The sequence below is a fragment of the Manacus candei genome, unplaced genomic scaffold, assembly GCF_025592945.1.
Source record: "Manacus candei isolate 608988 ecotype Guabito, Panama unplaced genomic scaffold, ASM2559294v1 h1tg000131l, whole genome shotgun sequence".
Lineage (NCBI taxonomy): Eukaryota > Metazoa > Chordata > Aves > Passeriformes > Pipridae > Manacus > Manacus candei.
In genome coordinates, this window is record NW_026138179.1 from 1,394,648 (window position 1) to 1,421,817 (window position 27,170).

The 27,170-nt window shown below is 40.0% G+C and overlaps 1 protein-coding gene and 1 long non-coding RNA gene across 4 annotated transcripts in view; both read left to right on the top strand.

Moving 5' to 3' along the window:
* LOC127462595 (uncharacterized) overlaps positions 1-2,840 on the top strand; it is a 51,144-nt gene extending 48,304 nt beyond the window's left edge. The window contains exons 8-10 of the long non-coding RNA XR_007900496.1: positions 692-773; positions 866-981; positions 1,610-2,840. This is a non-coding gene — a long non-coding RNA (uncharacterized LOC127462595). The remainder of the gene's footprint in view (positions 1-691; positions 774-865; positions 982-1,609) is intronic.
* A 431-nt stretch (positions 2,841-3,271) lies between these two features.
* The window catches only part of ESRP2 (epithelial splicing regulatory protein 2), a 41,234-nt gene continuing 17,335 nt past the window's right edge, over positions 3,272-27,170 (top strand). The window contains exons 1-10 of one of the 3 annotated variants that reach the window (XR_007900495.1): positions 3,272-3,825; positions 3,920-4,072; positions 5,040-5,168; positions 22,000-22,113; positions 23,855-23,969; positions 24,677-24,775; positions 24,886-24,940; positions 25,753-25,863; positions 26,700-26,832; positions 27,040-27,082. Coding sequence is in view for 2 of the 3 variants with exons in the window: in XM_051771265.1 (XP_051627225.1) it covers positions 3,718-3,825; positions 3,920-4,072; positions 5,040-5,168; positions 22,000-22,113; positions 23,855-23,969; positions 24,677-24,775; positions 24,886-24,940; positions 25,753-25,863; positions 26,700-26,832; positions 27,040-27,082 (1,060 nt within the window). In the remaining variant the exon portion in view is untranslated. The remainder of the gene's footprint in view (positions 3,826-3,919; positions 4,073-5,039; positions 5,169-21,999; positions 22,114-23,854; positions 23,970-24,676; positions 24,776-24,885; positions 24,941-25,752; positions 25,864-26,699; positions 26,833-27,039; positions 27,083-27,170) is intronic. The other 2 variants (XM_051771266.1, XM_051771265.1) reach the window with 2 other exon arrangements.

A 27,170-nucleotide genomic window follows, 5' to 3' on the forward strand; every position in this document is an offset into this window, starting at 1 on the left:
TCTCAGAATCACAAAAAAAATTCATCTAGAAGAGAGCTCTGGACGTCTTTGGGTCCAAACTCTCTGCCCTGCCAGCACAGCCAATTTTGAAGTCAGATCCATCTTCAGAGTTAATTCACTTTTCTCAGGGCATGTCTCAGGGTTAAACATCATATTTTTTTCCTTTTAACTGATGAGTAAAATATTCATGAGGAGAAATAACTTCTCAATATCATACAAGTTTGGAACAGAAGATTGACTTTTAGCTTCCCTGAAAGGTAATTGAAGTATTTCTGTAGATCTGAAAGCATCTAGGATATTACTCCAGATCCCACGTCTCCAAGTTTCATATTCGGCTTTAACAAAAGGGCTTCAGTGATTAGGACATTCAGTCCACAGGAATTTTTAATAATAATGTAATATAGGTAAAAGAGGTGGTGGTCTTTTCCCTCCCCTTTCCTCCTTTCCACTCCTCTCCTCATCTCATGAAACAGTGTAGTGTGTATTTAAGAATGAAAAGCAACTAGATTTATCCAAGATTTAGCCATTGCACTCACAATGCATTTAATGAGTTTGCTCAGTGTTGTCATGTGATCTGTGATCTATTTTCTAGTCTTAGTTGCTTGATTAATAAGAAACAAACAAAATATCTACAGTACTGAGCTTGCATAACAATGAATGTCCATCTTTAAAACTTTTATTCTCCACCCAGTTACATTTATGAGAGGTTATCCTTGTATGGAGCCTACAAACAAGTACCTGTACAAATACGCCTGCCAGGATTAAAGCTAAAGGTGAGCAATAACTCTTTATTTCAGCAAGATCTTGGTTACAAATTAACTTTGCTATGCTCACTGTACAAGGGCTTACCCCACATGTTTTTCAGGAAGTGGATCCTGTTGCTGTTCTGTGGAGACAGGCAATGTCATTCCTTCAGATTTTTTAATATCATTGCAGAGATGTATAACTCAGGGCAGGGAGATGGAAGGCTGTGGATAGAAGGTGAATGAGAAACCCTAATCTGATATTTTAAAATGTTTGATATCCCAGGAAGGCCAGCATTTATTTAAATTTTTCTTTTAAACATTTTAGAATATGTTTGAAGTTCATTTAGCTAGAATAGTTTAGATAAATTAATAACAGTAGAATTATGTGAATCAAGATAGTAGAAACCAGATGGGTTTTTTTGGAAGAGGGGCTACATTTTATGAGATGATCTAATTTAATTGTGAAAAGTATGGAAGCTTTTGAGCTCACTAGCCTTGATACCATGCATAGATTTCAAATAAGATTTCAAGGGTCTTTGACACTGATCTGAGGAGGACTTCTTTAATCTATGTTGCTCTAAGTGAATTACAATACTTTTTCTTTCCGATAGCTCCTAAAAGACAAGTACGTATGTACTGGCATTCTCTGTGCCAGTTCACTGGAGCCTGGGATCATATCTGTCAGCCTGGCCAAGAATTTATCATGGGCATGATCTTCTATAGAAATCTGCTCATTATAATCCCATTATTTGTGAAATACACATTAGGGCTACAAAATGACACCCTCATGAAGCAGCTAAATTGCAACAGATGGGGACATTTTTTTCTGTGAACAAAGCTGCAGGTAAAATCTGTGTTTACAGGTCTGTGTATAAACACTGCCTCCCCTCCAGCACCCCACGAGATAAGTGTGGCTGGGAGGAGGGGAACAGCTCGGGGTAAGAGGAACAGTTCTCACACCTGGAGTCAAGGTATTGTTATGGTTCTTATTACAGACTTTGGGGATAAGAAGCATCCCATGCTCAATGATCAGGCTGCTATGTTGTTTCATTACCACTATATCCAAAGGATATAAGTAACCAAAAAGAATATAAGTGGGTTTTTATTCTACTGACGACTTCTAGAAATGTATTGACAGAGGAAAATATAGCTGTTGCATAAATTCAGCAATGCCAGAAAATGTAATGCTGAAAACATTTGAGTATATAAATACATATTGCAGATTAAAGTTTTCATCTCTGAGTGTTTGGGAATTTGCCCTTTCTGTACCAATGAAATATCTTCAGAATTGCTTCTCAGGCAGCTGCACATGTGAGGTGCAGAGACAACAGCTGAGAGGTGTTTAACAACTGTCTTGTAATGTTCAGTGAGATACACCTGTGCACTGCAGAGTTTCCTGCATGGCCTCTGTCAGGTAAATGCTTCTAATACATAACTTCTAAGGTACTTCACGTGAGACATCATCCTTGAAATGTAGTTTATTTTCATTGAAATAAATGGAATTAGTCTTACTGATGGTGTTAGCATGTGAATCAGTGTTTGCTGAAGGAGGTCCACAATAACTGTTATAATTAACCAATTATAAAATTAGCATGTTAAAAGAAGATGAGAAAATGTGATTTACTAATTAAAGCTATCAGCTATTCAGTTAAATGTCCAACTCTGCATTTTCCCATGATAGACATTAGTAGCTAAATAGCAGCATGATTTTTCATTCAGTGAAAACTGTATTTCAACACAACACTAATATTGGAGTACAAACTGAAGATTTAATTAAGCAAAAGAAATATTATTACTAGTCTAACTAGCAGCACCTGGCCCTTAAAAATCGTTAGTAGCTCCTCAGTGGTGGCAATAGGAAAAATAATAACTGTTGAAACAGTTCAGAGGCATTTTCATTTTCTTTTCTGCTTTAAAATAAATTTGAGTTTGACAATACCTCTGAAAATTGTCTCAGTCTGCAATGTTACAAATATTACTGCTGCTGCTGCCGAGCAGAAATGCTTAGCAGTGTTTTTGTAGCAGCTAAACTGGGTGATGATTTCCCATTGTGGATTCTCACCTGTGAAACGAGAGAGGTATAGAGAGAAGCTGTCCAGCTTGGTCTGCAGTTAATACACAGGAGCTGGTTCCTTACTGAGCAGTTGTAGGGTAGAAAATGCAGGACTTTATATTGCTGTTTTGCAAAACTTCCTACATACACTCTCTCAAAACAAACAAAAAATATTTTCCTAGGACCCCCCTTACAAACTAGAGAATAGGGCCTAAAATACAAAGTACTTTCTGTCTGTAATATCCCTTAAAATCCTTGTAGAATACTACACCTTTATTACACATTAACGTTGGCATGGGCCGCTGGATACACACGTAGCAACGCACACAAAAGGAAATTAATTAGGAGCAGGTAGAGACTTCTGTTTCGAGGATTTCAATGCTAAGTCATAAATTGTGTTTTAGCAACTCTACGCGTGTATTCCTCAGATTTGCCGAGGAAAGGGGCCGGGTGTGAGTGCTCAGAGCCCCGGATCCCCCGCACGAGGGGCCGGAGCGCGCGTTGCCTGCGCCGGGCAGGAGCCCGCAAAACTGAAAGCAGGTAGAGGCACTTCCTGCGGGCAGAATTAAAGAGAGAAAGGGAGTTCTCCTCTGATCTCCCTCAAAAACCAATCAGGCCAGATTAACCAGGCGTTGATTCTCCCTCCGTCCCTCCTACACCTTTTTCAGAGGCCCAATGGCCTTGTCCCTTTGGGAGATTGACTAGAGTCACATGAGCTGCACCAAGGGCAGGTAACTCAGGAGAGGGGAAGGGGAAGAAAAAAAAAAAAAGGAGAGGAAAAAAAAACCACCAGGGCTAGGCTGAGCTTCTGCCATGATGTCAGAGGGAAAGAAACCCACAGCTTGCTAATTCCACCTCCCAATCAGCCCCGGGAAGGAGAGCACCGGGAACAGGTAGAGATGTGAGCTTGCTTTCTCCATGTTTTTTTTCCTCGAACACCCTACCTCCTTAAATAGCTCTTTCTTTCCTCTTGATATTGTGACTCCTCGTTTGCTCCTTTCCCCTTTGATTACTTGGAGGTTGGGGGTGAGCCTTGTGGGTTTTTTTTTGTTTTGTTTGTCAGTGTGTCTTTCTTTTTTTTTTTTCTCTCTTTTTTTTTGACCTCTGCTTTTGATTGTAGTTGTTTCCCCCTGTGGTCATGACGGCTTCGCACAGTGACTCTTTGGTGGTGTTGTTTGGGGCAACAGCTGGTGCATATGGGGCTAAACTGGGTTCGGATGAGAGGGAACTAATTCTCTTGGTGTGGCAAGTTGTGGATCTACACAGCAAGAAGGTATGGCTTCGATCCGGGCCGAGGGCGCGTTCCCCGGGCACGGGGCGAGGGGGCTGCCCCGGCCCTCGCCGCCTGCCCGGAGCCGTTTGTTCCTTTCACAAATGCACCGAGGGAGGGGAGGGCGGGGGCCGTGCCCGGGGGTCAGTCCCTGCCCGGGGCCGTGCCCGGGGGTCAGTCCCTGCCCGGGGCTCACACTCCAGAAGGTCCTTTTTGTTCCGTCTGAAGGGAAGAAGTAACTTTTAAAGAAAGTTTGGTCGCTTCCCACCCCTCGCTGCCCCGTCCGCCTTAAAACGTGTGTAGCTTCGAGGATGTCTACGGACTTCCGAAGCTTTAAAACAAAAAGCTGCCCCGGGTGGCTCCAAGCACGCACGCTTCCCTGGGAGCGGGCTCACGGTAACCACTGGACCCTTTGCGGCCTGCTGCGGGAGCCTTTTCTTTCTTTCCTTCTTTCTTTTTAACCAATATTTGGATAGCTTTTAAGAGACTATTGAGTTATTTTAATTCTTAGGCCGATCTAAAAGTCATCCCCAGTTTCCTTTTCCCCCCAAAAGCCCTATCATAGACAAGAGCCCCCTAGAGATGAAGGGCTTTGATAAAACAAACACGACTATCAATTTCCTTAATAGATTAACGAAACTGCCTTAACATTAAGTGATCTTCCCTTTGCAATTAACAACTCCCGCGAAAATGGGTGCTAACTGCAAAAGGCACCCCACGGAAACGGGCGCGGCCCCCCCAGAGCAGAGCGTGTGGCTGTGGCGGGTGGGAGGGAGAGGAAGCGGGGCCGATTTGTGAAACAGACAAATGCTGTCCTGGCTGTTGTTGGGCGGCCCCGGCACCTCTCCCGGCCCCGGCACCTCTCCCGGCCCCGGCACCCCTCTGACCGCTCTGCAGGCCCAGCGCGGCCTTTGAAAGAGCTCATGGCATTGGGCCTCATTTTTGTCCATAATTTCTTAAATGTTTTTAGGTAGGGACACTACACAAATCCCTGGTGAAAGCAGACAACTTGGACTTAAGTGACCAGTGTCGCGAAGTCAGTGCCTTAACGCCGGAGGGACTGAGCAAAGCCGAACCGCTGGACCGGGTTCTTCAACAGGTGAGGTGCTGCCCTTGGGAGCAGGGGCTCTTCAGGGCAAACCTGCCAACCAGATTTAACGGATTTGAAAATAGAGATAGGATTTAATTTTGCCTTTCACTTTGAACTCACTAGGGGGGTTTCCATGCTTGTTTTAAAGCTAACCCAAAAGGGACCCGAACCATTTGAAATGAGAACCCCATAATTCTGAAAGAGTTTTGTGTGATACCAGAGTATTTGAGCTGATGCTGTAAGTCCTTGGAAGATCTGACTTCTGGTTATTTTGATGGGTCTGCTTTTACCCTAAATTTCTCTTAAGCCTTAAAGAGTAGGCTGGTAAGGATACTACTTAATATAGCAATGCTAATCAAAGTTTCAAAATTCACGTGGTGTGTTTTAATCTACAGGTTCACTGCTATCATGGGTATTAAAAACTTGACTTTTTCCTCATTTGTTATTTTTAAAAGTTAGTTGAAATCTTCAAAACTGTATTTTCATATAACATCAGCTGTACTTGTGTATCACTCTTTTCCAGATGAGCTTAATTAGTGGATTATAAAGTGATTAAAGTTTTTTTTCCCTATGATTTCTGTAATTTTGCTCTTTGGCTCCTTTAATGTCCCAGTAAGACAGTAAATCTGTAAGTTTGTATGATACATCTCAAAAAGACCGCAGTTACTTATAATAATTAAATGCCAATAGTGTATACATACTCAGTTCCTGAAAGTTTGCTTGCTTTGACTGTCTTTTTTATACACAAAATGTGCTTGAATGGAAAAATACAATAGTGCATTTTTCTGTAACACATAAACCTGGCTTTCCACACCTTGTCTGAATCATCGTAGGTGTGTTTCAGCGAGAAACTTGCTTAGGCAGTAGAACAGGTTCACGTTGCTGTAACTTCTGGTGACACAGGTAACTTGGCAGACTTGGTCCTAAACCCTCTTTGATACTGGAATGGTTAACACTACACTTTGTAGTGAGTGTCTTTGAAGATGTAACTTTTACGTGTCTTAGAATCTGTCAGCATTAGCTGCAGGTGGCATTTGTTCTGCTTGCACTGGTTTTGCTGAAGCCCAAGACCAAGGGGTGATTTTTTTTTTTTTAAGCTCTATAATAACCCCTGAGAAAATGTGCAGCTGCAGGTTTGATCTTGTCCCAGATCTTGCACTAAAGACATCTGGAACAGCTTAGCTTAGTACACTCTATTTACCTTTATAACAGACACACTTTAATTATACTCGATACTTTATGAAAGATTGTATCTTATTGCCGTAAATTGCACTGTAGGTGGGTCTGCTTTAGCAAATAAAAGGAAATACTACCTTTGTGTGTAGGTGGGTAGAGACTCTTGAAAAACAACAATTTTTTTTCCTTTTTGTTTGCATATCTATGCAACTAAATAATGATTTTGCTGTTAATTGTTGGGTGCCAGTTGTGATGTGGCTAGTTCCATCATAGGTCTTCTGGAACACACCTTACTTAAACTATTCCTGCTTCCCCTCTATGTGTCCTGACTCCTTCTGGGAGTTAGGAGAGAATTAATTCAAACTCCTGCTTGCAATGGTGGCAAAAAGAAAACCTCTATATTCTCAACATATATGGATTTTTTTTTCTTTCTCAGTTAAGCATTTTGATTAGCAAAAGTGCAGGTGGGTGGTGAAGTGGTTGTTTGAAAAGGAGGAGGAAAAGGAAGTAGACTGGTACCTTGATTTGAGATAATGTTGTAGAGTATATGAAATTAGCTTTTCACACCTTGCTTGGATTGTAGTAGAAAATTGATGATGCAGCTGGAAATCACTCACTTTAGCACATATCTCAGTCATGTAAATGAAAGTTTCAGTGCCTACTTCTGGCTTTTGCCTTGGGTTCCCAGTCTCTACATCTAGAGGGAAGTGAGAATCACTAAGCACAAACCTGTTGCAACTTTTATCTGTGCTTCAGAGGTCTCTCTCAGCCTCGAGCGTCCTGTGGTTCTGATCCGGTGATTGGGAGCTGGTAAACAGTAGATCAGCTGTTGTGGGTCTGGAGTTTTTCCACTGACCACAGAAAGCTGCCTTCTTTTGCTATTTAGTTCACTTTCCAGCAATGATGGAGTCTGCCAAAGGCCTGTAACCTGTGGTTAGGTCCTTACTCTGCTTTTGAGAAAGCACTTCCACAAATGATGTATGTTTTCAATTGTACTTCATATTCTTCAAGTGTTACATCTCACACAGCTTGTTACTTGAGTTTGTCTTAAGAAATATTCTAAAATAGGGTTCCTCATCAGTATGTTTTTGCTGTGTAATTTTACAAAGTGAGGTTCTGAAACACAGTGCCCCCAAACAACCACAATGTTTGCTGCAGTGTATGTTCTATGTGTTTTGCTGCAAGTTTTTAAATACTGTACTTGTCCAGGGTAACAAGCATTTAATTCCATAGATACTACTGCATTTCTGGGATCCATCTGTTTTTTCTGATAGGTGATGTGCAATGTTGTGATAGCTATGCTTTGGGTGGGGAGGTGAGTACATACAAATATCGGGGAAATAATTACCTGAAATCATAAAATGTGTGCCCTTTAGAAGCAGCCTGCTTGAAGTATTTAGTTCAAAATGGCATTAATAACTTATCTCTGATGTTGGACCAACAATGGTGAACTGAGTGCTGCTGAATGAGATGTATTGCAGTTGCAGAATACTACTGAGTAGAAAAATGTGAGGATTTTTGTTTAACAAAGTGGGAGATCTCTTGTTTAAGTGTGTATTTGGAGCTGTCTTGAGCCTGTGACATAAGCCTCTAAACAAGCATTAGCTACACCACTCACCAAGGGGAAGAGTTTTCTTCCTGCATTACTGTTACAGTCTTGCTAGGTTTCATTGTTCAGATCCTCAAATCACAGGGCTGGCTTATTTAGCACACTACTTATGTTTTTTCTAATTAGCTGCTGTAGCTTTATAGTTTCTCAATTTCCAAGCTTTTAAGGGGGAACAATTATTTTCGGTTGCTCTCTGAAACCTTGCAGAAATGAAGGCTTGCTTTTAAAGAGCAAAACCAAAATGAACTTTGCCTTTCTCTCAGCCCCATTACTTTGTCATTAAAAAGCTGACATCCTCATGTGCTTCTCTGATTTTAGCCATGGGGGTTCTAAGTTAAAGATTGCATACGAAGTTGAAAGTGTTGTGCATTTCTTAATTTTTCACATACAGAAAGCCTGGCTGAATCAGTGTGACTTGCCTTAAGACGTGTTACTTTCCTTTTACAAGGCAATATTTGCATGTCTTCCTGACAAAGGATAAGTCTAGGAAAAGCTAATAATTTTGGAGAGCTGTCTGAAGTATTTAGCTGTAATTACCACCTTACTTTGAACGATACACATAAAAAGGGAGAGGCTCTCAAGTGAGAGCTGGGTTTGCTTTTGGACCTGTTGAAAGCATCCAGATTTCATCTATGGATTGACATTTAAGTATTAAAGTTTGCTTAAAACACAGTCCTAATCTTGCTGATCTTTCATCACACTGTACATTGAATCCAATATGTGAATGATTATTTTGATTGATATTCCTAAATAGAGAAAGACAAAGCTGGGCCTTTTCTTCCCCCCACTCCCCTAAACAATGCACAAATTTAAAATAGAGTGGTTGCCATTTCAGCAGGTGATAGCAAATTACCAGTTCTCTAAAGTGTGTTTGGATGCCTATTGATCATCCAGCTGAGCTGCAGGTGCAGTTTATTTTCAACACATTCAGCAAGAAACAAGCTGGTTAAATGAGCATTTGGAAACAAATGGGATGGGGGGAGAGGTGGAAGAACCAGTGAATTCCTCTAACCTGATAAACCGGTTACAACTTTTTTTTTTTAAGAGAAACTTGTTCTGCAGCCTCTTCTTCACAAAATGCTAGCAGAAAGCTTTCTTGGCTCCCCTGCCAGCTGTCACACCTTCTTTTTGCAAAAATGATTTTTGGAATATATTTTTAATACACCTTTCAATCTTCAAAATGCAGAAAAAAGGAAAATGCAAGGTGATTTTTTTTTTAAATTATTTTATTTTTTTGTTGGTTCTGCAACTTCAGATTATTTGGTGACTGCATCATCTCAATAAAACCCTTACCAGAGTCTGTATTTTGGAATATTTGCTGGGTCTGAGTTGTGATGTTCTGGAGCAGGTGCTTGGCAAACCTTTGGCAAGTGTTACCAGACAGGCTGTTCTTTCTATAACTAATACTTGGGGTGTAGTTTCACAAGATTTGGCTTCAGCAGTGAAGCTGCTTCTTTCCTGCCCCTACACCATACTTAGTGATCTTTTTGTTGTGTCAGTGAAACTCTTTTGAAGCTGTGCTATAAACAGGATCACTGAGATGAGCAGGTGGGGTGGGAGCTTCTAAGCTGCTTTGCTGTCCAAGCTCACGTCCCATGAGACTCCACCCTTGGCTGTGTTTGCATGACCCAACATGTTTGGTGATACCAGCTCAAGGTGTCTCTGCCCCCGCACTGGGTTCTCACGCTGCAGTTGGATGGAAACTGGAGTGGCACCTTTCCCTTAGGTGGGTGCTGCTGCATGGACTCACCTCACCTGCATTATGACAATACGCAAGTTTGGGGGGCTGGCTACAAGTTGCACTGGAGCAGGGCTCTGTTCTGAGTTAAACCAGTCTGGTTTGCAGCAGTTCTGTTTGATGCACAGTGTGGCAGATTAGGTAGTTTTTCTGAGGGCAGCCCTAGCACTAAGGTGGGGGTGAAAGGAGAGGAACATTTTAAGGTATGCAGGCCACCAAGCCGTTTGCGTGGTGAAACTGGCCTTGGTGTGGTATCAGCAGTGAGTGATGAGGATTTCCTGATAGTCACAAGGTGGCCTTCAGGTTGTCAGGGCAGGTACGTGATGAACTCCTGCTCCTATAGGAGAGCTGAGTGTTCTGTGTGCATGTAGCCTTATGTGGAGTTCTTATTATGTATTGACATCTAATAGCCTCCTATTTTTGTAGATAAATTATGTTTGATACCTAATATTGGACTATCATCAGTATTTTCTGTCAGGAAATAAAGATGTGCTAATGCTTCCTGTAGCTGTAGGCTGCTACAGCAGAGTCTTTTTTTAGCACTGAAAATGGATGGCTAACTCTCATTTCAGAAACTTAGTTATAATTCTGTTGTTGATGGTATAGGTAAACTATGTTTTCATTTACAAATCCTCAGTGCTACCCAGCTTCTATGACATTATTATTGAAACACTCAAATCTGCTCCCTCAGAAACAGAGAAGAGTTAATAGCAGAAACAGTTCCTCTGTTATGTATGTTATACATATGTATAAATGAATATACATATGTAGATCATGTGAACGCATTTGTTATTGGCAGTATTTTTGTTCTGTTAGGTTTTGCAGGAAAGCAGCAACCTTACCTTTTCTGAAGGCTGCAGGACTTTTATCTGAATTCCTCAAGTATTCCCTGTAGGGAATAGGAAGGTTCCCTTGCTTTGTTCCTATATTTAGGTTCATTTCACTTCAGAATGAACAGAGAATTAGATAAATTAATTTGTCTAAAGCTGCGTATTCTTTTCTTTGCAGGCATAAAAATCTCCTAGTCTTGGCTAGCTGGCTATCTTCTCTTAAAATCTGAAGTGCCAACATTCATTCAAAGTAAATAATTTGGCCCAGTGGTTTGAGGATGAGTATTAAATTACCAAGTCTGAGTGGATTAGCATGTACAGACACACGAACTTTACTGTGACCTGTCCAGAATAGCTTGAACTGCCTGTCTTCACACAGAGTCATGTTGTGCAGTGTTTGAGAACTGTGTCACTGGCACATCTGGATGTTCTCACAGCTATAATTCTGACTACTTGCATTCATCTTAAAATTGTACTTGTAGCTTTTTCTTTTAAGTCTTTTTCTTTAAGACAGCAAAACAGAAAGAAGCATTTTAATGCAAAGATTGCTGGATTGCATGATCCTCTAAAGACTTTGAACTTCTTTCCTCTAACTTGCTGTAAGTAGCTACTGAAAAAATCACTGGAAATGTGTTAATGAATTATTGTTGGGGTTTTCAAAAGTGGCCGAGGAATAAATGAATCATAGAGGATTTCAACGTGTAGATGTGGCACTTGGAGACATGGTTTGGTGGTCGACTTGGCAGTGTTAGGTTAATGGTTGAACTCAGTGATCTTGAATATCTTTTCCAACCCAAATGGTTCTCTGATTTGTATTCTACTATTTTGACAGTAAGCATACATGCAGTTCTATGTGTTCTTACTGTAAACTGCTTAGAAAACCTTGTGTGGCCGCTCTGGATTGTCTGCAGACCTGTGCTGTTCCCCTCTTCCTTTCATTTGGAAAGGCTTGCACAGTTCTTCAATCCCTATGTTGGTTTACTTGATTTTTTTTTTCTTTTCCCCCCTTTTTAAAAACCAGAACCCTTAAGTTATGCACAGAAGTTCTTGGGTGCCTGAGCACTGCCAAATGCTCTGTCAGTATGTTAACATGTTGCAGCACTTCTCTGCAGAACAGTTACTTTTGAGGCTGATGCCCAGATTCCTACCTGCTCTGGAAAAGCTTTTTGCTTATAATGGTTGCTGCTTTGCATAAAACCTTCAGAGACATCATGTTGTGTTCCTTCATGAAGACAACCTCACATGTGTCCTAAGAGAACACTTAATCAGAAGTCATGTTTGCTCTACAAACCATTTTTCAGTGCTTTGCTCTGATAAATTCGTGTTGATATTCTTTAAACAGTTCACAACTTACTACTCCAGTATACTTCTGTACAGTAGCCTCTGATTTTGCTTTATTTATAAACATCTGCTTTACTAATTTGCCCCTCATTCATTAAATCCACATGTTGTGAAGGTACATATGAGTTATAAAATATTATGCAAAAGGTATTGGAAATTGGAATTCAAATGCTCCCCCCTTGTGATGAGTGACAAAACAAGAACCAAAATCGATGCTGCCACTTCTCCCAAACTTCCATTGCAAAATATTTTAGTTTCTCTTTCCACCTGCTACCTGTCTCTGTAGAGCTGCACTGGGCAGAGAGGTGCACAAGGTGTTGAGAAATGGATATTGTGTTAGCACAAAAATATTGGATAGAAACTTAATTTTAAGATTAAGAAGCAGTTGCATTCTGTTTTTACAAAAACTTGGCTTCTGTGATGATTTTGAACACCTGTTATCTTAAATGGTTCTGTTACTAGGGCTCTAGGACAGTCTTAGAAGTGTGTTATCACTCTTACTGGATTCAAAGCTTAATTAGTGGGGTTTCCATCCTCTGGTTCTAATTCTAGAGAAACTGAAGCATGTGCTGTAACATTATCATGAGTTATGTAGACATTGGCAGTGTGTGAAATTAATTCTGCCATAATTTCTGTAAAGATGTTTACTTTCCTGATCAGCAATTATGTTGCAGTGACTTACACTAAGAGTAAGGGAGCCATATATGCAACTTGAAATATAAAAGTGCAAAAACCACTGTGGAGGTTTTGCTTTGTAAGTAGATCTTATTGTAGCTGAAAGTTAAATCAAGTTTCCTTTTCAGCTTAAGAAAGACACCAAACAGTGTATAATACATCAAACCTCTTGAATCAAATACTACTGGGTTGGAGCGGGATGCATGAGATTTAGAAATGGAAAATATGTAGTTGTCACAAGAATGACTGTAACAGAATTTTGGGGTTTGCTTGAGTGTCTCAACCAGTGTTATTTCTTACAACAGAATTAAACTTACACAGGATGGACTTTAGCTTATTGTAAAGCTACATAAAGCATGTAAAATGGCACCATGTAAACATTAAGTGCAGAAGAAACTGCTGTTCTTGTGATATGCTTAAAGAAACTAAAGAAAATAGAAATCAACCCCCTTTTTCTATAAGTCTCATGCTGAGAATTGATCACAAGAAGCTGTGTGACTTGCTTCATATTTAGCTAAACTCCTTTCAAGTCTTTTCAGTCACAATAAATCACTTTAGAAACAAGAAGCTACTTGAAAGAGAGGATGTAGTTCTATAAGGGGAAGCACCATCTAAATAATTAGTCCTCATTCTGTGTTGGGCAGGTGTGAATCCCTTGGAAGGCTCAGTGTAAATTTGGATCTTACTCAGTTGCAAACTGCTAAAGTCTTCATAATTTCTTACTCCCATTTGTCCTTATATCACTCATAATCAATTCTTGATGCATGGGATTGCTGCCCTAATCTGTGACTGGAGAATTTGAGAGACTGAAGGCAAGCTGATTTAGGGATCTAATTCCACTTCTTTACATTTTTGTGAAAGTATGTTTGTACAAGAAATGGAACACTCCCCATTTAGGAAGTGGAGCAGAGCCAGTTTATGAAATTTTTACTTTCTTTTGCTGATATTTGTAAGAGTTTGATCAAGAATCACTTTGATTATTATTATCTAAGAAAAGATATTTCATGGGTCTCAAGGCTGTTATTTGGGCAAGTCAATGCCTATGATATTCTTCCAGTATAAGTTTGATGGAGAGGCAGGAGTATGAGAAAATTATGCAGGAAACTGAATTGTGAATAATAGGTGTCTCTTCATTCTTTTAATGTCTCCTCTCCTTTTTACCCTCCCTGGGTGTAAAAACAACTTGAAAAACAACCCAATAGAAAAAAATGCTTTAATTTTGCAGGTATTGGCTCTTCTCCTCCAAATGGTTAAGCTTGCACTCCAAACAATGAGGTAGTGTTGAGTAAATAGAGCACTGCCATGCATTTCAGTCAATAGAGCCAGTGCTAAAGATCACATTGCTAATGAAAGTTTGTCCTTGAAACAGAGGTAAGTGGGAGGGGGGGAGGTAGAGAACACTCAGAGAGAGTTTGGGTTTAAATCAAGACTTTGGGAAATATTGCATTAATTAATATGGCACTAATTAAAACATCGAGTTTGGAAAGTATGTTCAACCTTGTCTTTCAGGTTGTAATGACTTGCTCTGTGAGCTGAGCTGATAGCAAGCAGCCTGTGAGGAGTGTGAGGCACCACTGTAATCATGCTTGAAATGTAGGTAAAAGGTTGACAGAGTAGGGATTTTTGCATTACTAATATTCAGAGTTTTCTTTTTGCTTAAAGTCAGACTCATGAATAATCTGTGCTGACAAATGCTAAAATGTTTTGCAAGATATCCATTTTTTTGGCGTTATTTTGTTAGTTTTAATAGCTAGTGGCCTCTTTCATACAGGTTAATATAAAGGTGAAAACTTATTTTATCTCAGTGTTTCTTTATATAGCACTTTCCTGACACATAAAGTAGTAGTAAAGTAAGTCCAGAAACTCTGAAATTCTTATGCTGCTAGACTGGGGTGCTTTATCTTATACAACACTAACTTCAAGTAGCTTATTTATGGAGTGCTCTGCATATTTCAACACTCTCTTATTAAAACAGGTTGTACTTTTGAAGATAAAAGCTGCAACCTGATTGCTGTGACATTTAGATGGCCCGAGCTATGGTCTTGCCTTTTATGCTTAATGTATTACCTGAATTAGAAGCTGTAGATACCATGGCTGGAAAGCATGCAAATAATCTGGAGTTGCAAGCTCCCATCTAAGAAATAATTAAACAAAAATAGTCATAAAATGCTCAAGTGGCATGGCTTGGACAGATCTTTGTCTTGGCAGAAGGTTGGATGTTGGATGTTTGCATTCTTTCCTAGGAAGAATTAAAATTTATAGTTAACTATTGTTTACTTTGTCACACAAAGACCTGGTCCCAATTAAAATGAGCCACAGAAAGAAATAATGTGGAAGTTTCATCCTTAAGACAGTTTTGTCACGGTCCTGAGTCGTGATGCTCTGTTTTCTCTGCTCCACAAATTGTCACTGGACAGACAAACCATGACAACTGTTGCTCTGTTTCTGCATGTCATGTTCTACCTGTTGCTGAACAATGCTAAACAAACTTATTTTTATGCAGGAAATTAGCTGTAAGTTTTAGCTCACTAAAGCTAAAAATTTCCAGTCTCTTTATGTAATTCTGGAGAAGTATAATGAGTTTTGAAGTACTTTGCTATGTTTTGTTGAATGGAAGGATGCAATAAACTTGAAGAGTACCTTCCGTTTTTCTCCCTTGAAATCTTGCAGTATTTCTAAGAGGTATCTGTAGGCTGTGTGCCTTCCTGGCTTGAGAAACCTGTGATGACCTGTCTGATGACCAAAAGGAGGAGGACAAAGTGATATTGCTTCCTGTAACTTTGGCTTCCTAACAAAGTAAAAAATAAAAGTGAATATCATAAATAGCATTAAAAATATAATTCTGTGGTTTTCAACTACTGCTTTTGAAGATTTATGTCTGGAATTCCATGGGAGACCCCCAAGCATAGGATAATTGAGACCTTAACCCTGTTGTTACCTTTGTTGGCTCATGCCATGGGTGGCAAAGAATTAGTTTCTTTCTATGAGAGAAGCAATAATATGACTGTGTCTATATAAGCAGCTTGTGTAGATGAAATTGCTTTGGATCTAGAGAAGCAGCAGGATGTGTGGTACTTGGTTTGCTATAGTTGGAGCTCTACTTGGGAAAGAATATGAAAGGACAGCAAGATTAATAGTAGTAAGAAGCAGCACAATATACATGAGAAGATGGTCTATGGTCCTTGAAGCTCAGTGCCACATCCTGCCTCTCCTACAGGCTGAGGAGAGCAAACCTGCTGCTCTTGCATTTGTAAATTCCAAAGTAGGATGGAAACTCCGACTGGTTTGGGGTAATATGTACATCTCTCTCTCTGGAATGTGTTTATGGTGGCCTTTGTGACTGATTACTCACTCTGTTCTTTAATACAGTCTATAGGACATCAGGAGCCATAAGGTGATCTGTAACTTGGCTGGTCATATCAAGCAAAGTGATATTGTCTGTGGCAATCTGGAAATGAAACCCATGCTTTTGTCCAGGCTAGTCTGCAGTCACTAAATAATCTCAGGCATCAGTGTTCGGAAGAACAAATAATTGCCTTCCTCTTGGTAGGAGAAATCAAACTGGCAATATTATTTTTGAACATTTCTAGTGAGTGGACTTGGGCTTCCTCTGTCATTTCCTGCACGTTTGCCCTGCAAAGAAATAAAACCAAGGGGCAATTTCTTTTTCATGTTTGTGTCTGAATAGTATCTAAATACAGTAATTTTTCCTATTTAGCTGTAAGGGGAAAAGAAGTTAACTGCAGCTTATGGCTGCACTGGGGCTTAACCTTTTTTCTTTTTTTTTCCATACTGCAATTTCAGTACAAGGTCACCATGTATCCATTATCAGCCATGTGGAATAGCAGTTAACAGATGAACAAAGGCAAGGGCTTACTCTGGGATTCTCTGTTTAAAAAGTTACCCAGCACAATAAAGGGTTATCATACTTGTAAATACTGCTGAAATGCAGTCTGTGCACCTCCCAGTGGTATTGACATGCTTTAAATTCCTCCATTGCATGGATAAGGCTGATATTATCACCATGGGTGGAAGAGTGAAGGAGCAGAAAAGGCCCATAGAGTGTATTGTAAACAAATGTGAAACCCTCACGTGTGGGATCTGAGGCACCAAGTCCAAGGGAAAATATTTCTCTGGGTTGACATGTCGTGGTATGTTGTGTGTGTGCAAGCTTTGTACCTCAAAGCCATGGCTTGTTACTCTTGGGTTTTCTTGTGCTGCATTAGATCCTTTAAGTCTTCAGACAGACTTCAGGGTTGCTGGATGATGTTTTTCAGTGATGCTTCAATCTCTCCTATGTTTTGGTGGCAGGCAAGTTCTGTTAATGAAATTTGGCTGCCTCTCAGCTCTTGATCTCCACTTTCCCTCCCATCTCAGAAAATATGTCCTTCCCAACCCCCCCCTGCCGTGGGTACACTATGGTGGCATTGATGGTGGAGCTGCAGAGGAGGCAAAGCAGAGTCCAAAGAGATCGGTCCCACCAGAGCTGAGGGTGGAGCCACCTGTAGATGTGGTCCAGCCCAACCCTGAAAGCAAGGGCACTAGAGCAGGCTGGCAAGGACCATGTCCAGTGCTGAGCATCTTCAAGGATGGAGACTGCAGCTTCTCTCAGCAGCCTGTTTCAGTGTTCACCTGCTTAAGCATGGATTACAGGCTAAGATGTTTTCTGGATTTTTATATTGTGCTTTAGCATGGCATTCCAGACCTGGTTAAATTGCAAATACTTTTAATTCTTAAGCTCTGAGAATAATTCTGTGTCTTGCCTGGTGCTGTTAGCTGTGATGGGTCAGTAGGGCCAAAAGAAGCAAAACAGAGGAACGGAGGAAAGGATCACATTTTGAAGACTGACTAGGAGTTGCTGGAGGTCTGATGAGTAAGAAGCAACCAAATTTTGTTATTTCTCAGGGGTGATTTAAAGAGAGAATCCCCTACAGTACCTTGGTGTTTTATAAATGGTGCCATTGACAGCATGGATGCATTCTGTGTCTGAATTATCTCAGTATTTCATTACCCTGCCAGGCACAGATGCAGTGGCCTTTCTCAAGGATGAGAGCTATTTTTAGTTAAGGAAATGGGAATATCCAAATATCCAGAGGTTTATTTTAGTGTTTTGTGCATCATAACTATAGAAAGAGCTTAATGAAGAATCTTCTTATTTGTCTAAGATCCATAGCTTTGTTTGTATAGTTAAGGCAACATGAAGGGGGCTGTCATTTCAGTCCCTTGGGGTTCATTTGTAAAAAACACAGCAGCTTGTGCTGGCTTTCATCCAGTTTTGCTGCTGGCAGAACGTGTCTCTTCACTCTCTTTGTACTCTCAGCTGCACAACCAAAATCACGTTTAGCCAGTTTTTCAAACTGGTGCTCAAAGTCTGTCCTTCCCTCTCATCACCTTTTCTCTTAGAACTGTTTTTGGTTTCATGGAGGCAAATGTACAGAGCAGCTTGTTTGGTTCTTCCTCTTCTCTCTGTTCAGTTTTTAATCTTGGTATGGAATTATGGAACATATTCCTTTAAATATGGAATGACTCATCAGAGCTCTCTACGGGACAGACTGATCTGGTGGAATAAGCACTAGAGGTGGAGGGTGATGCCAATAGACTGGTTCTTGCAGTTGAAATGAGGGCTAGTTGCAAGATGCAGGCAGTGGTAATTAACACTGTATAACTCTGCTGTGAGGAGATTAACAGGGCAGACAGGGTGTGGAAGCTTGGAGGAAGCCTTAAGGTGGGGCAGCTTTTCATGCTAAAGTGGGGGAGTGCTGTGGAGGGCAGGATGAAGGTGAATGACAGGAGGTAAATAACTGAGATGGTTTTTATAAGGAGAGTGAAGGAGATGTGGATGGAATTTACCAAATGACAGAGTTGTGGTCAGGTCGTTCAACATGTGAGACAGGAAAACGTAATGTGAATCTGGCACTGGTCTCAACTTGTCCTCAGCTTGCTACATTTGGGTGTATGCCCAGTCATGGCTGGTTTTTGAAATGCTGCCTGAAACTTGTGGTGCAAGAAAGGAGGCTGAAAATGGCTTTTGTCAGGAACGCTGAATTGCTTAGCTGCTGTGGCTTCTGTTGTGCCTAACAATGTGGCTTAATAAACACCCCTGCCCTGATTGCTTTAACACCTTCCACACATGTGATATGGTGGGTGTATCTATTGCCTAAAAGACTTGAAGGTCCAGCTTAGTCTGGAACAACCCGAGCTAGTCCACTGCTATGCTTTTTGTACTCAACCTTTGCAGAATTTGGTGACATCTCACATAGATGAAGGAGCTGGTTCAGGCTGGTCTCAAATATCTGTCATTCCTCTGGGGCAGTGCTGTGCTTCCTATTTTGCCCCATGTTCTTCTCCTGGGTGAATCTACCTGTTTGTACTGTTCCCTCATTCTCTCCTCAGTTAACCCCTGCCATAGTTAAGCTGTTTTGGATGGGAAGGACTGCTTATGTCTCCTGACTATTCTTCCTGCACTCTTTTTGCCCTCTTCTGCAGCAGTACACCCCAAAGTTTGAAAATGGCTGGTTTTGAAATAAAAGTTTCTAAATAAGCTCTCAGCAAGGCCTGCCAACCTTGTGGAGGTTTATCAAAAGCACTTTAAGCTGCTGGCATCTAGTAAGAACAGTAGAAAATTGTTTTGACATGTTGGTTGTCTCATTGGAAAGGAGTTTGCAGTGTCAAATATTGTCCCTGAAGCTTAATAAATATACACTGCAAATATTAGGGCTAAGTAAAAAATAAAAATTAATGCTGCCTCTTGGGAGTTCTTTAAACCTGAGTATGCTTGGAATACTGGTCTTATCAGTGTCCTTATGCAATATTTTACTACTTTGGTGTCTTCTCACTCTGGGCTTCTGAAAGTAGCTGTGTTGTGTATCTGTCTTTTCAGCTGTAGGTTGTGTGGGAAACACCACATGGGAAAAAATAGAAATATTTCAGTGAGCAGTCCCGATTTATACTAACTTGACTTACACCATTTGACCTCAGCATTTCCTCCCTTGTCCAAGCATTTTTCTCTTATTGTTTTCTAACTTGATAAAGTTTTTTTGAACTACAGTTCTTATGTTTTGTTTGTACAGCAGGAGGCTGCACACAATTGTTGCTTCCTTCAAATTGTGTGGGTTGGATTTCTTCTTGTATCTGACCAAAATAGCTCTCTAACTGCACTTTTGTTATTGTCTCTTGAGCATCTTCAGAAGCACAGAGTATGAAGTTGAAGATTTGGGGAGTGTTTTATTATGTTTCATCAGGAAGATTCTGCTTCCTTTTGGGGAGAATCCACGTATGCCTTCTGGAAGCTGATTCCTATCACCATTTCCAATCCCTTTTTACAAATATTTGCTCTTTACTGTGCCCAGAAGTTAAAACAGAAAGTGATAAGTTGCTGCATTTAGTGAGAAGGCAAATCTCCTCATGCATGTTATTGTGGAGAGAATATTTGTTGTTGGTCTGTGACTGTGGCAGTCCAGAGAACTGCATTTCTGAAGTGGTTCCTTTTGAGTCCACTGGAATTTTCTTCTTTTTCTGTTGTTTACACATCAGCTGAGGTATTTTGAGCACTCTCAGATCTCAGTTTTCTGACTTTAAATCATCCTTGAACAATGACATGCTTTATAGCCTCAGGTTCTTCAAGATTTCAACGTGTGGTAGGAATGCAAACCTGTACTAGCAATTAAGAGGAAACTGGCTTTCTGAATCTGCAAGGGCTTGGGTTGGTTGATTTTTTTTTTTTTTGAATGTGTGTATGATGTGTTTGTTCTTTCTGTGTGTTTTGGTAGTGTGCAAAGAATTGCACTGTAAAGGGTTTTTTTAGGGGGGAGATATTTCTCTCTTCTTATAGTTTCAGATATGTTCTCTGCTATTAAATAACTTCATTTTATGTGCCTCTCCTTACCCACCTCTGCCCTCGGTTTTCTGTTTTGATGTGTAATACCCACTTCTACAGGATTTCTGAGCTCAGAATGGTAGTGGAATGCTGGTGAGATGCCCCAGCCTGGAAAATGGCCTGGATTGCATTGGAGCAGTTATTTGGAAATAAAGCCTGGGTAATCATATCTCTGCTCCTAAATCACGTTGAAGACACGCTCTGTCCCTGGCAGAGCCCTTCCCTCTGGGCCACAGAGGCTGCAGCGTTTGTTCACCCTGGATTGTGGAGCTGTGGCATCATTGGGATCATTTGTGCTTGTTCCCTCTGGATTGTGGAGCTGTGGCATCCTTGGGATCACTTGTGTTTGTTCCCTCTGGATTGTGGAGCTGTGGCATCATTGGGATCATTTGTGCTTGTTCCCTCTGGATTGTGGAGCTGTGGCATCATTGGGATCATTTGTGCTTGTTCCCTCTGGATTGTGGAGCTGTGGCATCATTAGGACATGGGCTTTCTGAGCAGAGACTGGAATGATGGAAAGCATCACATGTGTTGATGATAAAACAATGCTACTCTCTTTTCTCCCCATACACAGGTTAAAGGACAACACAAAGATATTGTCTGAGTTGCAAGTCAACTTGTAATTTGCTTTTGGTTGTTTTGGAGTTGTAAGCTGTTGCTGAAAGCACTGGGTGGCTGCTGCATCGTGATGATAATTATTGCTTTGTTTGTGAGGTGGTGCTTTCCTGGGAGGGAGTAGCATCAAGAGGGAAGCTTAGAATAATTATATTTGTCCCCTTGAAAGTTAGTTAACAAGCTACTGTTTACTGATATGATGTAGGTAATATAATATGGTAGTTGGATGTTATGAGCAAGGAATTTTAACAGTGGTATGGAGTAAAAAAAGGTTGGAAACTTGTGTAAGGATGGAAACTAACATTGAACAAGATCATTCCTCTTGAGAAGTAACCTGCTGGGGATTATCCATCCTACAGGTAGGGAATAATTTTGTTTTATCTGGTGTTCATAGCTCTGTGTCTCCATATATATATACCAAGAACTTTAACTGGCTTGGATCTGACTTCATTATAATTTCACTTTTGAAGGTATTAGACCATGATCTGTTGGCTATTCCTAGCATATTACTTTTGAAACATGAGTAAATCCTGATAGGTAGCTTTTTTCTTTTTGAAGTTAAAAAAATAAATTATTAAGGCAATAACCAAAGTCAAAGGTGCCAAAACTGAAGAAAAGGTATTGCAAAATCAGTATTGGGATTAATCTTGAAAATTCTTTCAAATATTTAATAACTTCTATTATAGTTTAGGCTTTGTACATTACCAATATAATACCATGACCTTATCTTCCTATTTGGTCTTTTTACTATACTCTAGGTGTTCTTATTTTCTATTGCACAAAAGCATACCATTTATTGCTTACTTTTATCAGGAGCCCATGTCTGTTCTCCATCATGTCTTTTTTGCAGCACTTCTGCAAAGTGCTGAATTACTTTATCCTAAAATAAAAAGTAAAGGTGCTGGAATAATGGTAAGTGCTTGTTTCATGAAATTATGTCTCTCAGTCAATACAATGAAATTTATCACTTTGTTTTTCAGTTTAGTCAGCTGGTATCCAGTGATTTGAAAGTACTTGGAAGGAGCTCTTACACACTCTGCAGTGATGGCCAGTTACTCATTCGACAAGTCCTCCACCCAGAAACATCCAAAAAGGTATGAGATCAGAACTGATGCAAAAAAGCAGCACTGTGTTTTAAGGACATCAAAGAAAATAGCTTGTGTGAGTTTGAGGGGAGCCACTCAATTCAACCTTGTGAACTATAGAGTTTTAAGACTATCTAAGATGGTTCCTTCCCAGTCTCAAGGGAGTAGCAAAGTAGTTATTCTTGGCACTTGCTCTTGGAAGTCAGTTACAGTACCTGGACTCCCAGATGAGCATAATGAAGAGGAAAATTAGGAATGACAGGATAGAGACAATGACAGTACAAGTGCTCTAAATTCTGTGTCTCAAGGAGCGGAAACAAAGGTCCTGGTCTGATCTCAGCAGAAGTGATGGAGAATTATTGCCTTGCTTAGGCTTGTGTAAAGCCCAGATTTGTCCAGGGCCATGGCTTTCTGCCAAGCTCTGAAATCAGTGGGAGCCCTGTGGCAGTGCCCTGTGCAGGGGCAGCATGCAGGCAGTCCTTGCCCTGGAGAATGGCAGGGGTTCTCCAGCAGCATTTATTCAGCAGGAGGCAGAGCTGCAGCTCTTGCCTTTGTGTAAGGTGGTGGGTCTTGAGTTTGCCTGCTTGCCAGCCTGCAGGAACCCCACAGGGATGAGAGCTGCTGACATGGAAGGAGTTGACCAGTTGTAGGGTTTTCTTCTCTATATAAGAGTATTGGCTCATGCCGAGTTTCTACAAGTATTAGTTTGGTGTTTGTGTTGTATTAAAACTTAACAATGACTTTTTATAAAAAGCACATGTTTCTGTAGGGATGAGGTAAGTAAGGAAACAGGAATTATATTTGTCATTCAAACACACTGGTATTTTTTTTGTGGGGGTAATTCTTTGTACTTCCTCTTGAAACAAATGCACTAAACTAAAACAAACTGTGATGTTGTGGAAGAAATAATTCTCCACACCAGATCAAGGAATGCATCTGGTGTGGACAAATGATGTCAATCTGGTATCAAATGTTGAGTCTCTTAGTACTGCATTTCTTTCTCTTCATTCTTTTTTTTTTCTTCACCTTCAGTACTTTTTCATTTGCAAGTTTTTCTCTCTGCACATTGGTAGTAAGCCTCAGACCTTAGCTCTTGCTATTCCTACTATTCTAAAAAGCATTACCTTGTGACTTTTCTTAATTCATTATTTACAACTGCTTTATTTGGTAAAGCAGTTGGAGAGTGAGGGAGAAAGTGGAGAATTGGACCAAGTTATTTTTTTTATTCTTTGAGAAAATAAGCTAATGCCTGAGTAAAAGGCTACTTAAACATTTGTTTAATAGTGTTATATAATTAAAGTTCTTACCCAATACACAACAGTGATGAATAAATAACTTGAAGTTGCTGAAATATATTTTGTGTACTGTAAAAATAGTTATTTTAACTTTGTCATCATGTTTGGGTACAATTCTGCTTCTCAGTGTAGCTGCAAAAGAGAAAATAGTGTCCTAAATGGGAATATTAAACAGCAAAACCTAGATATTTTAAAATATTTTTTCCAGCCATCTTCTCCAGCTGTTTTGCACAGGTCTGCCTCCTAGAAGCTATTTGGATTTGCTCATCTAGAGATCCAGTTCTGTACAGCTGTGGTTTTTGAACTGTGTTCCAAAGGAACCGAACTGCTCAAACACAGACAAGCTGGTGACATGCAACTATATGATTTTTGGGACTGCCTCATTCAGTCTGGAAATATTAATGGAAATGTAAAGGAAAAGTGTGTACAAAACAACCCTTTTGCCTTCTTTGCAGAACCTGCTGCTGTCAGACTGCTTCTATTCCTTCTACGACCTGCGCAAAGAATTCCGCTCTTGCTACCCCAGTTCAGCCGCCGGCAAAGATCAGACCATCAAGACCATGGCAGAATGTATCCTTTTGCTGCAGCTTTTATCTCAGAATCAATTATGCTTCCTCAAATTTTATGCCTGTGATAATTACAGGTTTTATTCTTCTAAACTAAGATATGAGGTTTAAAAACTCACAGGTAAAGTGAAAGGAATGTGAAAGCAGCATGTGTTGGGGGATCTCTGCTTGTAATTTTTTTCCTCCAGTTTGAGTCTAACACTGATTTCTAAACCATATTTAGTAACTTGTATTGATACTTGATCTTAAAGCAAGAACTGAGCTGTCAGTGGCCTTTTCAGCACCGGATGACCTACAAGTTTCTACTGTCTGCGTATAATAGTAGTTCTTTTGCATGATCTCGACTGAACTGAGTTTAAAACAAAACCAAAACCCAAACGATACTTGACATCTAAATGCAAATTAGGAGCATTCCTGTGGGCCACCTGAATGTGATTGAAGTTATTATGTTTTAAGTGATGGGAACTTATTCAGCTATTTTTTTTTAAACTGTAAACACTGAAATTATGTAAGCTCTTATTAGTTTTCAGAATGTTGACCATTAAAGTGAATATTAACCAGTTTATGAGCAGAGTAACATGTCTAATGTTCACATGTCCCTGCTAAGACAAGTAAATTTGATTACCAGTTCTGTGTTAATATCAGGAAAGCCTTATAGCTTGTTTCCAAACAGTTGTGCAAGTCTGTTATTTTCTATAATCACCCATTTAGATCTAGGCTTAGGGACAGATGAAGCAGAGGAGGACTTTGGCGTGTGGCAAGTGAAAACCATGGTGGCCATCATTTTCAGCATGCTCTCTGAAGGTGGTAGTAAGTGAACTATTTATAAGGAAAGAAATCTTTCTTTTCTGAAAGAATTGGGAGTGTCATTCTTAAGTAATCTCTGACTCTGGTTTTATATAAACTTTGTTTTGTTGCAGATCACGTATTTACTGAGCCTGAAACTGTGAAACACAAGTATGAAACAGGCCCTTGGTAAGTGTCACAGTTGTTTACAAGCAAAGATGGGTCTTGTCTATAGTAAGGAAGGCTTGTGAATATTTCCCTCCGTGAAAGCAGATTGGCTCCTGAGAACAGTAACAAGGTACTCAGCAGTCTGGTGTGGACAGACTGGAGCTGGCACGTTGGATGCTGTACTTTAGCCTCTTTAAAGTCACTGCAAGTTAAATGCTCTTTGTTCTCTTGCTGCTGGTTTGCATGGCAGTGAGGCTGGCTTATCTTACCCAGTGGTGAGGAAATATTTGTGAACTTTCCCTGAGTCAACAGGGTAATGGCCAGTGCACCCTATAGGCAACTGAGCTGTGTGCTGCTCCTGAAAGAGTCTTATATGCTGTGCTGTGTGCTGGGTTTAGGGAGAGAAGAAACAGGATGTTCTTTATTTTCAAATATACTGCAGTGACTGGAGAATGAAGCACTTTAGGCATAAGTAACTTGTGCTGATATTTAGGACTGCCCTGTATTCATCTATCTTGGATTGTTAGATTTTTTTAAAAAAAATTAATCCAGTTCCTTATTACTTTACTTTAAGCCAGTTTTCCTATCTTTTTTTCATTTAAGGAACTGCAATGTGGTGACAAGATAGTGCATCTCTTCAGTGTTGTGTATATATAAAAGAATAATCCCAGCCATCTTTCCTTTCTTTATTGAAATGAAAAATAGAAATAGAAAAGTCTCAACAGGAAATATACTCCCAATTTACAGTTAAATCTGTTGCAATCCAAAATTTGGTAAGATCATGGAAAACCTAGATTCAAGCTTACTTTGGCTTCTTTTTTTTTCTTGTGTAGTAGCAAATCTGAAACTGTGGACAGTGAGACAGTAATACGTGCCAGAGGTTTGCCATGGCAGTCTTCAGACCAAGATATTGCTCGATTCTTCAAAGGTCTCAATATTGCCAAGTAAGATAATAAGAATTTGCCTTGCTTTATCTCTTTGTCTTTAATAGCAAGTTCCTTCAATATTTGTTTGACACGTCCTCCACACTTCCCACTAGAGTCCTCACTTCCACTTGTCTTTCCCATTTGGCCCCTTCCTGTCCTGTGGTCATGATAAATGAACAGGTTTACCGACCTTAAGTGTGTGAGAAAGAGTTTTGAGAGACTTATCAATTGAAAACCAACATACGTTCATTTATTGCTGGGATCTAAAGGGAGAAACTCCTATTGCATTAATCAAAGCAGAGTCCAGGGTACAACAGAAACTTTAATTTTGTGCCAGCTCTTCAGTGTTTTGCTATACCTCCTAAACAGGCCAGATTCACAAACCTCCCTGTTTGGAAGAAGTTTTCATATGACTCGTGTGCACACCTCTGTATAGATGTATGTCTGTATACATATATAGAGAGAGAGAGAGAAAGTAAGTTTAGTTTAGCATATCTGTCACTTTGTATTCTGGCTTCTCAACACTGAGAAAATACAGTTCTTTATTTAGAGTTCCGAGGAAATCAAAATCTGCGTCTCTGAGGTGATAGGAAGGGCTTGCAAACTTACATTTTCATGGAAGCTGAGAAAGTGGTGCAACCTGAGATCCATGATCTCGGTGGAGTAGATTTTAAAGTATAATCGTGTTACATCAAAAATGAAATTAGGTTGTGGATAGTAGCAATTTCTTTTCCAATCTCTAACCTTCACGTTAAAGCCTGATTTCTTTACTATTCTTACACAATTATTTGTATTAGTGTATTATCTGTATTAAAAGTCAAACTAAGTTTATTTTTGTTGGTTTTGCCTTCCAGAGGTGGTGTGGCTCTTTGTCTGAATTCCCAAGGAAGAAGAAATGGGGAGGCCTTAGTTCGGTTTGTAAATTCTGAACAGAGAGACCTTGCACTGGAAAGGCATAAGCATCACATGGGCAGCAGATACATTGAGGTAAAAAGTTGTGACTTGAAATAAATCTTTGGAGGGTAAACGTGAATATTTTAGGCCATGGTTTTAAATAAGAACAAACTGCCCTTCTGTTTTGCTCAAAGTACCAAAATACCATTCTCTGGCTTGTGAAAGAGTTTGTGTGTTGTTTAGAGTTAAATGTTGTGATTTTCATGTAGGGTTTTTTTGTTCTTTCTTCTTCTCTTTAAGGTTTACAAAGCAACTGGAGAGGAATTCTTAAAAATTGCAGGAGGTAAGTGATGCTGGAGTTCAGTGCCATTACTTAAGTCCATAGGAATGTTGTTCTAGTTCTGATATTTTTTCTTGACTGAGGATGCAAA